This window comes from Python bivittatus, unplaced genomic scaffold (genome assembly GCF_059951505.1).
Source record: "Python bivittatus isolate LINGU-HERP-01145 unplaced genomic scaffold, Pbiv_v1 ctg000370_np1212, whole genome shotgun sequence".
Classification (NCBI taxonomy): Eukaryota; Metazoa; Chordata; class Lepidosauria; order Squamata; family Pythonidae; genus Python; species Python bivittatus.
The window spans coordinates 1,838,665-1,853,954 of record NW_028277062.1 but is presented as its reverse complement, the minus strand read 5'-3'; the positions used below and the strand labels follow the sequence as shown (position 1 = coordinate 1,853,954).

Sequence of the window (15,290 nt, the reverse complement as noted above, 5' to 3'; positions counted from 1 at the left end):
TTTTGTAATGGTTTCATGCTGTTTTTCCCGTACTGTCTTTGCGTCACATGTGATGGGTCACTGACCACAATGAAGTGATGCGCGTGTGTGTTTTGCTTGTGGAAGCTGACTCAAGACCGCTGAACTTCAAAGCAACCCACCTTAGAAAGGAAACTGTGTGATCAACCTGTGCTGGCACAGGGTTGTGCAACGTGGACATTAAGCCCCGAAGCAGCACCGGATTTGAGAGTGGCGCAGAGGGGCTCAGAATGGCAGAGGGTCAGCACTGCACGACGTGACCAGGAAGGAGGGATACGGATCGGCCCAGACACGGGAGAGACCGAAGCAGATCCTCCCATGGAAATGACGATGGGTCGGCCGTATCGTGCGACGATCGATCCTCCGTTACGTGCCAGAAAACACCCAGAGAAACGGATGGCGTAGCTGAACTCAGACGGTTTAGAAATGACTCGTGGCCCGTTGAAGCTTTTGGGAAGCAGCTGAAGAGGCTTGATCCTGCAGGGGGTTCACAGAGCCATCGACACGTAGGGTCATCTAGTCCACCCCCCGCCCCAAACAGGGATCCTCAGACCTTCCTGGACAAATGGCTGTCCAGCCTTTGCTTGAAAGTCTCCAGTGAAGGAGCCCCCGACTCCAGGAGGGAGGCGCTTCCATTGCTTAAATCAGCGTTTCTGAACCTTGGCAGCTTGAAGCTGGGTGGACTTCAACTCCCAGAATTCCCCAGCCAGCCTGGCTGCCTGGGGAATTCTGGGAGTTGAAGTCCACCCAGCTTCAAGCTGCCAAGGTTCAGAAATACAGGCTTGAATGCTCTCACAGTCAGGAAATCCCTCCTGATTTCAAGTTTGGATCTCCTTCTCTCTGCTCATCTTCCACTTGCTGGTCCTTGTCCTACTCCTGGTCCCTCTGGAGGATAAATCCACCCCCTCTTCCCTGGGACAGCCCTTCAAGGATTGGAAAACTCCACTGATGTGCCTTCTCTTCTTCAGGCTAAACGCATCCAGGTCCTTTTCCCATTCTTCGTAGCAATCAGCCCCCCAAGAAGCCCGTCTTCTCTGCCTCTTTCCAGTTCCTCAGCATCCCTCCTGGATTGAGGTGACCAAAATTGGACAGAAGATTCCAGGTACGGCTTGACTGAGCAGAACAATCACGAACCACAATCTCAACACGGTATCTCTCTGGACCCAGCCCAAGATCACATTGGCCCTTTCGGCAGCCGCAGCACACTGTTGGCACCTTCCCCCCATTGAACTGCAAGGCCCAACGTCCACGTCTCTCGAGATCCTCTCGAACCTCGAGCTTCTCTTCTGACTGACTTGAACTGATAATAATGATGATCTGTATCGTGTCTGTACGTGTCTGCACGTGTGATATATTCCCTTAGCATTTCATGATTTAGTAGTTTAAGTTCTTACTCAGAAAGTTTTACAACTGAATGGGTTGGTTTTAAGCATTTGGAATATTTAGCATTCTGCTACTGATCTGCATGGCCTATCTTAGTGGGATCCACTTTGTTTCCATCAGTTATCTAGAAAAGGTTTATGCAACTTTACCGGAGCTCTTTATCCCACCAGTAAATCTGTATAAAATGCAGGGGCCGTAATAGCCGTGATCGTTTCTGTAACAGATGTGAATTCCTTTAGAAACAGCTCAGACTAGCAGATAAAAGAGCGCTAGTGAAGTGATGGGTTCCCCTTCAATGGAGGCCTTCAAGCAGAAGCTGGACAAGCAAAGCATTTTGGCAGACCCTGCAGGGAGCCGGGGTGGATTAGATGACCTCTGGTGATCCTTTCCAACTCTAGGGCCGAAGAACCCATTTTCCTGGTTTCGGGGCTACAGGCAAAAGCTGTGGAGATGTTGGCCTGGTGTTCGGGGACTGTCTTCAGAAAGTTTAACCATGGTGCTTTTGCCCAGGGAAACATGCTTGGGGAACGCGAGCAAGAGAACGGTCGGTGATGAAATGCCTGTGAATTCTGACCATGACGAAGGAAAAACGCAGCCTGATGTTCCTCCAGTTTCTTCAGACAACCTGTGGCGGTTTTATTCTAGTTTAGATTGGGGATGTAGAAGTGATCTAGGATGGTCTTCCTCAACTGGGTGGCCTCCAGATGTGTGGCTGGCCACTGGCCACCCTGGCTGGGAATTCTGGAACCTGCAGTCCTAAGACATCTTGGACGGAGTCCCCTGGATGGAGATGGGCGGCTATAGAAATTGCATAAATAAATGAATAAATGAATCTGGAAGGCTGAGCTAGGGAAGAAGGGGACGGTTGGATTTGCCTCGGCTTGCTGGCCCACCTCTGTGGGAGGATCTCCATACTTAGAGTTTGCAAACTACCCCAGCAAAAGAGAGGAACCGTATTCTCCTTGTAGCCAAATGGCGTGGATCCCATCAGATACGTCCCAGCTCTTGATATATTCCTCCACTTCTGCCCTGGACGATTAGACGCTCAGACACGTTGCCATGTAAAAACATTCACGTCTCCTGGAATTTCCTCCAGGTGGACCTGCCGCTCATGAGCGTGCACCTGTCGAATCGCTGGGTTCCTCATGAAGCATCCGATGATCTCCTTGGACCACGTTACCCATGGCTGACTGGGGAATCTTCAAGTCGCCAAGGCTGAGAAACACTAATTAATCCTGCAGCTTCAATTGATTTGCAGTTTTGAAGCATCAACTGTTCACTAAAGACTTGACCTGTGGTGTAGTTATGAGAAGCGGGTCCTTCTTGGCGGTGGCCCCTTTGTGCAATTCTCTCAGAGGTCCTTCTGCGCTCCTCACCAGCTGGGGAGGCCTTTGTTGAGAAAACTAACACCAGGACCAGAATGCTACGCAAGGTATTTTTAAAGGGGTTTCTTACTTACTTACCAAACTCAAGCTGGAAAGAGGGGAACGGCAAGAAGAAACAGCCGGGGGGTCCCCGGGGAAGGAAAGGCAAGGTCAGGATGCTGGCCGTGGCAGTGCCACCGAAGCCCACCCCTTTTGTACATCCCGCCTGACTCCCAGCAACTCTGAAAAGGGAAGGAGACAAACTCCGGCACTGATCTGGAGTCAGGCGGCACGAAACTGAAGAAATGAAGCTAAAATAGACAAACTGGCAGAAAAACATGCCGCATTCAGAAGTGGAATCTGTGCTCCAGATGGGAGAGGGGAGGCCCAGATGCTCATTGCCGATTCAGAGAGTGTGCAAAGATGCCAGTCCTCATTGCCCCTTGGCTTCAGTCCCAAGCCCAGATGGGCAACCCGCTGCCCACGCCAAGGCTAACACCACCAGAAGGTAGATTGCTGCTTCGTTAAAAAAGATCCTTTGTTCTCCCAGAGGAGCGTACAGGAAACCTCACCCCAGCCTGCTGCATTCCCTTCCGGGGGGCTCTTACCCTGCCCCACCGGGAGGACGCTAGACAGGGCAGGCAGTTAAGCAGCTTGGCGTGGGTACAAACCGGCGCTTGAGCTGCGTTCAACAGCAACGGAGCACCTGTGGGGCACTGATTGCTATTTCTGGCTCTGGGCCCATGCATACCCTCAGCCTCCCTCTAATGTGAATTCAGGGCTAAATAAAGGGTTTGTTTCTTTCCTGACGCCAGGCCAAGGCAGATAAATGGCACTGGAGTGGCTAATCGGCTTGGGCAAAACAAGTGTGAACGGTGCCAAAGTAATCCAATGACTTGCACCTACTTATTGAAAGACTAGAAGTCGCTGTAAGGCGGTGCTTCTCAACCTTGGCCACTTTAAGAGGTGTGGACCAATTCCCAGAATTCCCCACCCAGCCAATACACCTGTCAGGCAGCGCCACCGCCCTTCAGCCGGCTGAAGGCCTCCTCCAGAGGTTCTTGGCATCGGCTCAAAGTGGCATTGAAGTATTCCCTGGCCTCGTCTAGGTCTTCAGTGTAAGGGACCATCAGCCACGGCAGGAGAGGGTAGGCCGGTCCTCCCAGGATGACTCGGGGGACGGATACCCCATTTATCTCCACGGGGCCCGGGGCAAAGAGGGTCCCTTCCTGCCCTTTGGTGAACAGGGTGGACTTGTTGAAGATCTTGGCCTCGTGAGTCTTCCCCGGCCACCCGGCGCTCAGATGGGTGAACTTGCCCCGGTGGTCCACCAAGGCTTGCAAGGCCATCGAGTAGTAGCCTTTGCTGTTGACATACTCCGACGCTTGTTGCGGGGGGCACAAGATCGGCATGTGCGTGGTGCCCACCACCCCCGCGCAGTTGGGGAAGCCCCTCCCCTCGAAGCCCCGCAGGATGTCCGCCAGGCTGTTCCCCACGTTCACCGTGGAGCGCATCAGCACCCTCTGGATGGCGCGGCAGACTTCCAGCACCACGGAGCCGGCGGTGGACCTGCCCACCCCAAACTGGTTGCCCACGTCGCGGTAGCAGACGGAGGTGGCCAGCTTCCAGAGGGCGATGGCCACCCGCTTCTCCACGCTCAGGGGGATCCTCATCCGCGTCTTCTGGCGCTGCAGGGCGGGAGACAGCCGGGCGCAGAGCTCCAGGAACGTCGCCTTGCGCATCCGGAAATTCTGCAGCCACTTCCCGTCGTCCCAGGTCTCCAGGACCGTGCGGTCCCACCATTCGGTGCTCCGGGGCCGGGCCCAGAACCGCCTCTCCACCGAACGGAGGCGGCCCCCCCGCCTAGGGCCGGCACCGGAGGTCTGCCTCGCGAGGAAGGCCTCGTCCTCTTCCCCATCCTCCTCTTCCTCCTCTTCCTCCGCCTCCTCCTCCTCCTCCTCTTCCTCAGGTTCCTCCTCGCCTTCCTCCTCCCCTCCCCTCCGCCTCAGGGAGCGCAGGAAAGCCCACCGGCGCCGGGAGGCCGCTGCTGAAGAGGCTTCTCCACGGGCGCGCAAGTACTCCATCATCAGCGCGCCGGACTGCACCACGTACAAGACGGCGGCTTCTTGCTGCGCAGCATCCATGCTGGAGATCGAGAGAGAAAGACGTCACGTTCGGAAGGGAAACGCCGTTGGTGGCCTTGCAGAGCATCGTCAAAGAGGCTGCATCATCTCGCCCGGCCCGGGACCCTTCCGTGAAAGGGAGATTTTTTTCAACGCCCCCATCTGTCTAGCCTGCAGCGCAGGGAATTCCTAGGTCTCCCCTCCAGAGACTAACCAGACCAGACCCTCCTCAGCTTCCATACCTGGACAGACCTGGGCTGAACGTTCCACAAAAGACTCTGCAAGCTTTCCCTTGTGGAGGATCGCCCAAGCTGTGCACAATTTCCCAGAATCCCTGACTGGCAAAGCAACAGCGGATGGAACCGAGGGGAGCCATCGGTGATCCTGCTGCGCCCCCGCGTGGCTGCTGGCCGGACAGGGAAAAAATTCTCCTGCACTGGCTAATCGATCCGGCCGGGGCAAACTGGCCTCCTGCCTTCGGTCAAAGGATCACGGGTTAGGCTCCAGGATTGGCAAAAGAAAAGAGACCCAGAGGAGAGAAAATCTGGAGTTTCGTCATCCGGTCTTCTTTTCCCTACCCTGTTCCCCTGCAGATTTCCTGGGGTTCAAACTCCACACGGCCTCACACATGGCTGACGAGGGAACTGGGGGTTGATGCCAGCCCCTTGCTCTACCAAGGAGCCATTTGGGGCAAAAAGAGATTTCAAGAAGTGGGGATTTTCTCTCCCCCCCAACTATTCTCAATTAAAGGGGGCGTCATGTTTTCAGCTCAGGTCGCCCTTATGGAGGGTGCCAAGGGCGCTGGAGTTTGCCCCTTGGTACAGCCTCCTCCCAAGCTCTCGGACTCCAAGCCCCATGACCCCCTGCCAGCACGGCTGTGCCAACCGGGAGGAACAGAAGTAGGGGAGCAGTGTATCTGAAAAGGCGCTGAGGCAGAGACGTTTTAGCCCGCTGGGTGAGGATGATGGGATCAGCAGTCCAACCTGTGGGGATGGTATCCACCCAGGGAAGGCTGGCTGAACGGGTTCCTTTCTCACATCCACATGCTTTGCAGACGGTGGCAAACTCAGGGAACCAGAAGCATTTGTTTTTCTGGAGGGATCTTTTGGGCTGGGAGGGTTTATAACAAAATCTTCAAAGCCCGTCGAAGCCGTTCTCCAGGTCAACCGTAATTAAGGCGCTCTTGCTCTGAGCCTCCTTTTCATGTTTCGGCCTTCCCTTGGACCAGTGTTTTTCCACCTGGGCCACTTTAAGAAGTGTGGGCTTCAACTCCCAGAATTCCCCAGCCAGCACGGTTGGCTGGGGGTCCTGGGAGTTGAAGTCCACACAAAGTCGCCCAGGTTGGAAAATGGAATGATGAAGCTTTTGAGGCCCGCACCTTGGGGAAAAAAGGCAGCAGCCCTAGAGTCGTGAAGTTGGAACGCTCTTGGGGTCATCCGGCCCAGCCCCTTCCCCAGGCCAGACCCCCCACGGCCTCTGCTTGAAGCAGCAACTTTCCAGGATCCCATCCGACTGACCTCTGCCCAGGACAAGGTCGACCGTCCTTGACCTCAGGCCCAGCAGCGGCCAGCCGGACCAGATGCCCTTCCTCGCAGGGTTGTTGTAGGGGCCCCGACTAGAACCTCCGGACCATTCTCCCCACCGGATCGCAGTCCGGCGCGGTTCAGCAGCGACTCCGTGGAAAGGGCGCATTTCCCCTCCCCGTTTCACGAGGCAAAGCCCGCGCCCTTCCTGCAGTCGGGCTCCCCCCCCGCCGGTGCACCGCACCGCCTTGCTGCGCCGCCGCCCCCCTCCCTTTCCCGCCCCCCAATTTTCCCAAGGGCTGCAAAGCGCGGCCAGCATCAGACGAACCTCGCGGGGCGCCGCCGCCGCCGCCGCCGCCGCCGGGCAGATCGATCTTCGGGAGCCCGGAGGAAACGGGGAGAGCCCAGAAGGGAACCGGAGCGGAGGGGCGGCGCGGAGAGGAAAACCGAATTACTGCGGGCGCGGAGGAGAAAGGAAGAGGAGCGAACCCGCCTGGAAGGCCAAGGGTTAACCTGGCCCGGGGGCGGGTCGGAACAGCTGGAGCGACGGGGAAGGCTCCGCCCACTGCTCCCGAGCAACGGGCCTGCCCCGCCCCCGCGAACGTCTCCTCGCGTTCCCTGAACGGGCCCGCGGCGAGAACGGGAAATGCAAAGCAGCAGCGGCGCCATTGGCTGGCGGCGTCCCCGCCTCCTTCGCGACGGCGGGCAGGGAACGGTGGCTAAGGGGGCGGGCGGGCGGGCAGCCGCGGTTCCATGGTGTAATGGTGAGCACTCTGGACTCTGAATCCAGCGATCCGAGTTCGAATCTCGGTGGGACCTGCCCTTGGGGGCGCGGCCAAGGTACCCTTGGTACAAGGTACCAAGTCGGCTTCCTCTGCGCTTTTCACAGCAAGGGCATTGTTCGAATGGATGCCACGCAGCAGACCACGAAACCGATGAGTCGCAGAAACACCCCTCTGTAGAAAGAGGTTTAAACCGAAGAACGAAGAACGTGCCTATGGAAATTCCGAACGAGGCAATGCAGGAATTAAAAGGAAATGGCAAAGCGCCAGGTCACCCGAGAGAAAAGCTCTGTCTTTGCTGTTTTTTTAAAATTGCTTCTTACAATTTACAGCGGCGTTTTTTCAACCCTGACCACTTTAAGAGGTGTGGACTTCAACTCCCAGAATTCCCCAGCCAGCCATGCTGGCTGGGGAATTCTGGGAGTTGAAGTCCACACCTCTTAAAGTGGCCAAGTTTGGACAACACTGGCGTAAGGCAAGGGAATGCCTCTGCGCACCACTGATCCCACCAGGTTTGGATCCTGGAGAAAGGAGGCCTTGTTGCTGTTCAGTCGTTAAGTCGTGTCCGACTCTTCGTGACCCCATGAACCATATCGCGCCAGGCCTTCCTGTCCTTCACTGCCTCCCGGAGTTTGCTCAGTTTCATGCTCATTGCTTCAGTGATGCCATCTAACCATCTCATCCTCTGCCGTCCTCTTCTCCTTTTGCCTTCCATCTTTCCCAGCATCAGGGTCTTTTCCAAGGAGTCCTCTCTTCGCATTAGGTGACCAAAGTATCAGAGCTTGAGCTTCATTATCAATCCTTCCAATGAGCAGTCAGGGTTGATTTCCTTTAAGATTGACTGGTTTGACCTCCTAGCAGTCCAGGGGACTCTCAAGAGTCTTCTCCAGCACCACAGTTCAAAGGCATCAATTCTTCGGCGCTCAGCCTTCTTTATGGTCCAGCTCTCACAGCCATACATTACTACCAGAAAAACCATAGCTTTGGCTATGCGGATCTTTGTCGGCAAGGTGACGTCTCTGCTTTTTAATATGCTGTCTAGGTTTGCCATAGCTTTCCTCCCAAGGAGCAAGCGTCTTTTAATTTCATGGCTGCAGTCTCCGTCTGCGGTGATCTTGGAGCCCAGATAAATGAAGTCTGTTACTGCTTCCATTTCTACCCCTTCTATTTGCCAGGAATTGATGGGTCCAGATGCCATGATCTTAGTTTTTTTAATGTTGAGTTTCAAGCCAGCTTTTGCACTCTCCTCTTTCACCCTCATCAAGAGGCTCTTTAGTTCTTCTTCACTTTCTGCCATGAGGGTGGTATCGTCCGCATATCTGAGGTTGTTGATGATTCTCCCTGCAATCTTGATTCCGGCTTGTGATTCTTCCAGCCTGGCATTTCTCATGATGTACTCTGCATATAGGTTAAATAAGCAGGGTGACAGTATACAGCCTTGTCGTACACCTTTCCCTATTTTGAACCAATCGGTTGTTCCATGACCGGTTCTGACTGTTGCTTCTTGGCCCGCATACAGATTTCTCAGGAGACAGGTAAGATGGTCTGGTACCCCCATCTCTTTAAGAATTTGCCACAGTTTGTTGTGATCCACACAATAAAGGAGGCCTAACCCTGCCTGATTGCAAATTGCTAACCTGGAGAAAAAGAAAAGTCTATGTTAGAGGCCCCAGTGACATCCTATGCCTCGTGACATCATCTCACAAATGACATCATCACGGGTCATAGGATGTCACTGGCCTCCTTGTGAATGCCCCTGCCAAGGGTCCTTCACTGGTGCTCTCTGGCGTCACCGAGGTTAGCTTTGGCCCTGGATGCCAAGGGGCCTGCTGGTGCCACCAGTGGGAAGGAGGCCAACTGGAGAAGCTCTGATTAAATTCCCACTTCTAAACTCACGTGAACCTAGTCTTGAGCAAGAACCCCTAGAACCCTTGCTCGTTCCTGTCCAAACTGCACGCTCCGAGCTGTGCCGGAGCCCACGCGTGCAAAATGTCGGTGTGCCCATGCTGTATGTCCCGGATGGATTGCTCCACCTTCAACTTCCTTTGAGTACTAAGGGGGTTGCTCTGCCTGCCTCTGCGAGAGCTTCTGGCCAGTGATACGGTGAGCATCAGGCGCGGCCTGGCCAGACGCTCCATCGGAGGGCAGATGGTTCTCACGCAACGGAGGAAAACGCGGCAGTCCCACCTTCCCCCCTCTCTCGAGAGCAAATAAACCAGGATCCACAACCAGGGAGACTGCAGACCAAATAGGAGCTTCTTGCTATTTCCTCTTCCATTGCATTTGTAGACCCTTCCCAAAATCTTGCAGAAACAGGCCTAGGCAATTCCCCTCAGAGAAGTGAGAATGAGGCAGCGGCACATGTGAGCTTCATCTGGATCGTCTGTTGGCTTAAAGGTGACTTTCTAAGGGGAAGGGAGAGTCATCTTGACAGATTGCAATCCCCGCCTCCTTCCCCAACCTGACCCTTTGAGGTGGGCTGGGCTACAACCCCCAGCGGGGCAGAAATACAGGTATTATTAGCCAACGCGTTTGGAAGTGCAGATGGAGCGTCGCAGATCAGAAGCCTCCTGTGCTTGGAAAAGCTTGTGGTCAGCCCTCCTGTCCTGTCTAACTGGCTGAATAAAGGGGAGGATGAGAAGCGCCTGCAAATTCCCCCCAAAGGCTGGCTTTGGAAGCAGGCCAGGGGACCCGATCCGGCCCCTTCGGTGGGTTCAGCCCGGGCTGCCTTTCTTGCGAGCTGATTTCCTGCGTTTTCTCCCCCGGGGTCCAAGGAGATCATCGGATGCTTCATGAGGAACCCAGCGATTCGACAGGTGCACGCTCATGAGCGGCAGGTCCACCTGGAGGAAATTCCAGGAGACGTGAATGTTTTTACATGGCAACGTGTCTGAGCGTCTAATCGTCCAGGGCAGAAGTGGAGGAATATATCAAGAGCTGGGACGTATCTGATGGGATCCACGCCATTTGGCTACAAGGAGAATACGGTTCCTCTCTTTTGCTGGGGTAGTTTGCAAACTCTAAGTATGGAGATCCTCCCACAGAGGTGGGCCAGCAAGCCGAGGCAAATCCAACCGTCCCCTTCTTCCCTAGCTCAGCCTTCCAGATTCATTTATTCATTTATTTATGCAATTTCTATAGCCGCCCATCTCCATCCAGGGGACTCCGTCCAAGATGTCTTAGGACTGCAGGTTCCAGAATTCCCAGCCAGGGTGGCCAGTGGCCAGCCACACATCTGGAGGCCACCCAATTGAGGAAGACCATCCTAGATCACTTCTACATCCCCAATCTAAACTAGAATAAAACCGCCACAGGTTGTCTGAAGAAACTGGAGGAACATCAGGCTGCGTTTTTCCTTCGTCATGGTCAGAACTCACAGGCATTTCATCACCGACCGTTCTCTTGCTCGCGTTCCCCAAGCATGTTTCCCTGGGCAAAAGCACCATGGTTAAACTTTCTGAAGACAGTCCCCGAACACCAGGCCAACATCTCCACAGCTTTTGCCTGTAGCCCCGAAACCAGGAAAATGGGTTCTTCGGCCCTAGAGTTGGAAAGGATCACCAGAGGTCATCTAATCCACCCCGGCTCCCTGCAGGGTCTGCCAAAATGCTTTGCTTGTCCAGCTTCTGCTTGAAGGCCTCCATTGAAGGGGAACCCATCACTTCACTAGCGCTCTTTTATCTGCTAGTCTGAGCTGTTTCTAAAGGAATTCACATCTGTTACAGAAACGATCACGGCTATTACGGCCCCTGCATTTTATACAGATTTACTGGTGGGATAAAGAGCTCCGGTAAAGTTGCATAAACCTTTTCTAGATAACTGATGGAAACAAAGTGGATCCCACTAAGATAGGCCATGCAGATCAGTAGCAGAATGCTAAATATTCCAAATGCTTAAAACCAACCCATTCAGTTGTAAAACTTTCTGAGTAAGAACTTAAACTACTAAATCATGAAATGCTAAGGGAATATATCACACGTGCAGACACGTACAGACACGATACAGATCATCATTATTATCAGTTCAAGTCAGTCAGAAGAGAAGCTCGAGGTTCGAGAGGATCTCGAGAGACGTGGACGTTGGGCCTTGCAGTTCAATGGGGGGAAGGTGCCAACAGTGTGCTGCGGCTGCCGAAAGGGCCAATGTGATCTTGGGCTGGGTCCAGAGAGATACCGTGTTGAGATTGTGGTTCGTGATTGTTCTGCTCAGTCAAGCCGTACCTGGAATCTTCTGTCCATTTTGGTCACCTCAATCCAGGAGGGATGCTGAGGAACTGGAAAGAGGCAGAGAAGATGGGCTTCTTGGGGGCTGATTGCTACGAAGAATGGAAAAAGGACCTGGATGCGTTTAGCCTGAAGAAGAGAAGGCACATCAGTGGAGTTTTCCAATCCTTGAAGGGCTGTCCCAGGGAAGAGGGGGTGGATTTATCCTCCAGAGGGACCAGGAGTAGGACAAGGACCAGCAAGTGGAAGATGAGCAGAGAGAAGGAGTTCCAAACTTGAAATCAGGAGGGATTTCCTGACTGTGAGAGCATTCAAGCCTGTATTTCTGAACCTTGGCAGCTTGAAGCTTGTGGACTTCAACTCCCAGAATTCCCCAGGCAGCCAGGCTGGCTGGGGAATTCTGGGAGTTGAAGTCCACCCAGCTTCAAGCTGCCAAGGTTCAGAAACGCTGATTTAAGCAATGGAAGCGCCTCCCTCCTGGAGTCGGGGGCTCCTTCACTGGAGGCTTTCAAGCAAAGGCTGGACAGCCATTTGTCCAGGAAGGTCTGAGGATCCCTGTTTGGGGCGGGGGGTGGACTAGATGACCCTACGTGTCGATGGCTCTGTGAACCCCCTGCAGGATCAAGCCTCTTCAGCTGCTTCCCAAAAGCTTCAACGGGCCACGAGTCATTTCTAAACCGTCTGAGTTCAGCTACGCCATCCGTTTCTCTGGGTGTTTTCTGGCACGTAACGGAGGATCGATCGTCGCACGATACGGCCGACCCATCGTCATTTCCATGGGAGGATCTGCTTCGGTCTCTCCCGTGTCTGGGCCGATCCGTATCCCTCCTTCCTGGTCACGTCGTGCAGTGCTGACCCTCTGCCATTCTGAGCCCCTCTGCGCCACTCTCAAATCTGGTGCTGCTTCGGGGCTTAATGTCCACGTTGCACAACCCTGTGCCAGCACAGGTTGATCACACAGTTTCCTCTCTAAGGTGGCTTGCTTTGAAGTTCAGCGGTCTTGAGTCAGCTTCCACAAGCAAAACACACACGCGCGCACACGCGCATCACTTCATTGTGGTCAGTGACCCATCACATGTGACGCAAAGACAGTACGGGAAAAACAGCATAAAACCATTACAAATTCTATATTTATTGGTATAGAAATGCTACTTTCAGCCTAAAACCAACCCCTCAGTTCTCCATTAAGCCCCAAAAGTTTAAAAAAAACCCCAAAAATCAGATAACCTCCCCCCCACGCCCCTTTTAAACCAATTTTCATCTCGGTGAGTATAAAATCCCTAGTTCAGATTGGATTCTTTCTTCTTTGTGGAAATGAGAAAAGGGAGAAACCGGTTATGGAACACCGTTTAAAGAGGCCCAAATAATTAATGAAGAACAAGGCTATACCGGTCTTAAAGTTGCCAAGTTTGACAAACACTGCCCTAGAGAAAAACCTGCAAAAACATTGGGGCACAATATAAGGTTCCCACAGTCCTTTTTTAATCCAAACTCAGATTTGCGGTAACCCAGCAAATGTCACAACTGGGCGCAGCCCATTAAGCATGTCTAACGGTGAAACAATTTTGCAACCCGCATCGCCGCAATGACACCGAGCGTGGGATGGCTTCCTGCAGTTCAAGCCCTTTGCACGGGAAGCAGGAATGAATATATCTTCGCCTCCTCTGCAGTGTTGTTCTGTTTGTTCATTTCAGGGTTTGGATAATATCTGATAGTCATCCTTTGTGGAGGCCTTGGGGTTCTCTGAGCCTGGTTGTTTTCTTGCAAACGTTTCATTACTCAACTAGGTAACATCTTCAGTGCTCGAAGGGAGTGGAGTTTGCTCTCTGTTTATATACAGTGGTTTGCCCTGCCTCTCTTGGTGGTTTTTTTCCCTTGGTAATTCCTTGATTAGGGTATTGTTTACTGCTTGATTGTCTGCTGCTAATCTCCGCTTATCTGGGTGATGATTGCTGGTCTTTTGCTTCCTCTCTATTGTCACTTTTGAAGAGTGTGTAGATGTTGTTTATCTCTATGTGCCTGTTGATGGCTGCCTTGTCAGAATTCCTGCAATTGCGAGGGAATTGCTGGAAGCATGGTATTCAGACGAGGCAGCCATCCACAGGCACATAGATGTCAGATTATCACCCAGATAAGCGGAGATTAACACCAAGAGATAAGCAGAGATTAACACCACGATTATCACCAGACATACAATCAAGCAGTAAACAATACCCAGGACTCCACAGTTCAGCCCGGAGCTACACATATTCTCTTCTATTGAAAATCATCTTTTACAACCCAAGTCATTTAAAACAAAGCCCTGCAATAATGTCATGGAATGGTTTGATGAAGGCTGCGCTCGGGGAGATAAGCATTTCCTTAGCCCCCAGCAGGAGCGTGGGAAGGTTAAGAAGATGAGGCTGGCACCACCCTAATGAATTCATGGTGTTTCGGCTTGCTGGCTTGGGAAGTTTAGATTCAGTCTGGAGAGATTCTGTCTTGAGGTGGAAGCTAATCAATACAACAGAACTGTATCTGTACTGTCTCGTGGAGTTCTTTGAGCTGAACCTGACAAATAATCAGCCTAACACTAGCTTCCACCTTAAAGTGCAGCTCTTGATGTATGCTTGGTACAATAGTTTAACCACCTCTGAATCAATCTAATGATATCATAGTCCTGGTCACATTTTCCCATGCTCCGTACTAGTATCTCATGGGAGGCTTTGTCAAATTCTTTTCTGAAGACAAGATATACTATGTCTACCACATCCCCATGGTCAACTAAATTGGTCATTATATCAAAGCATGCTACCAGATGGATTGGGTATGACTTATCCTTGATAAACACATGCTGGCTCCCTGCATTGTTTTCTAGATGCTCACAATCTAACAGCTTAATAATCTGTTTGAGTTTTGCCTCGTATCATCAGGCGGGCCAGTGTATAGTTTCCTCTTTTTCCCCCGTGTTGAAAATGGGAATAACATTTGCCCGATCCAATCCTCTGACGCTGTGCCAACCTCCACGATTTTCCCCAAAACACAGTGAGGGGCTCTGGAATGGGATCCCCAAGAGCCTTCAAGACTCTTTTTTTTATAGTAATTTTATTAAAAATTACAATTGCAAAGATAAAAACCAATACAAACTAAAAGAGAAGAAAAAAAAGAAAAAATAGAAGGTGCAGAAAAGAAAAAAATAGAAAGAAAAATAGAAAAGAAAAAATAAGGATACAGTAAAGAAAAAGAGCTATATAAAGAAATGACTTCACCTTTCATCACAAGCGCCTTCAAGACTCTTGGAGGTGAGCGGCCTGGTCCTGGAGGCGTAAAACTCATTCATGCTAGCCAATGGTCCCCATCCTCTCCTTCCTCGCCTTGGGTTGCCCTTCCCTCCTTGGGTCAATGCTCTGCTCAGGCCGAGTTCCCCTTTGGAGAGCAGAGCAAAGCCAAGTTGGGCCTGAAAGCTCTGCTCTCTCCTCCTCACCTGCTCCTGTTCTCCCCTCTTCTCGGAGCAGCAGCCCACCCCTCCCTCGTCCTTCCTTGTCCTCCTGACGAGCCAAAATGCCTTTCTTCCCCCCCCCTTTCCCCCCTCACTTGTAGCTTCAGTCAGACAGTCCGGGGGAAGGTGGCCGCCTGGTGCCCTGGCCAGATGGACAACGGTGGCCTGATGGGAGGAGCTACCGCGGTGGCCAAGGGGGAATTCAAAGGGGGGGGCAGAACAGCCGAAGGGAGAAACAGCTCTTTCCTTGGAGTGAAGACAACATCCCGCTTGAGGCTTTCGTGTCAACGTTTCCAGGCATGGCGGACAAATGTGGGACTCATGGGTCTTGCATGACAATAAAGTTCTTTCTCTCCTTGATATGACTTAATTGAGCAAATTAGAACTAATTACAGG

General features: G+C 52.6%; 1 protein-coding gene and 1 non-coding gene across 2 annotated transcripts; one reads left to right on the top strand and one right to left on the bottom strand.

Annotated features, from left to right (window-relative positions):
- Positions 1 to 801: 801 nt before the first annotated feature.
- LOC148215826 (uncharacterized) lies at positions 802 to 7,036 on the bottom strand. The gene is made up of 2 exons (XM_088142289.1): positions 6,740 to 7,036; positions 802 to 4,910 (listed from the first exon to the last, which is right to left on the bottom strand). The coding sequence occupies exon 2, from the start codon at positions 4,907 to 4,909 to the stop codon at positions 3,776 to 3,778; it is 1,134 nt and encodes a 377-aa protein (XP_087998415.1). The 5' UTR covers position 4,910; positions 6,740 to 7,036; the 3' UTR covers positions 802 to 3,775.
- A 122-nt stretch (positions 7,037 to 7,158) lies between these two features.
- On the top strand, positions 7,159 to 7,230 carry TRNAQ-CUG (transfer RNA glutamine (anticodon CUG)). Its single transcript has one exon. It is a non-coding gene; the product is annotated as a tRNA-Gln (tRNA).
- The last annotated feature ends 8,060 nt before the right edge of the window (positions 7,231 to 15,290 follow it).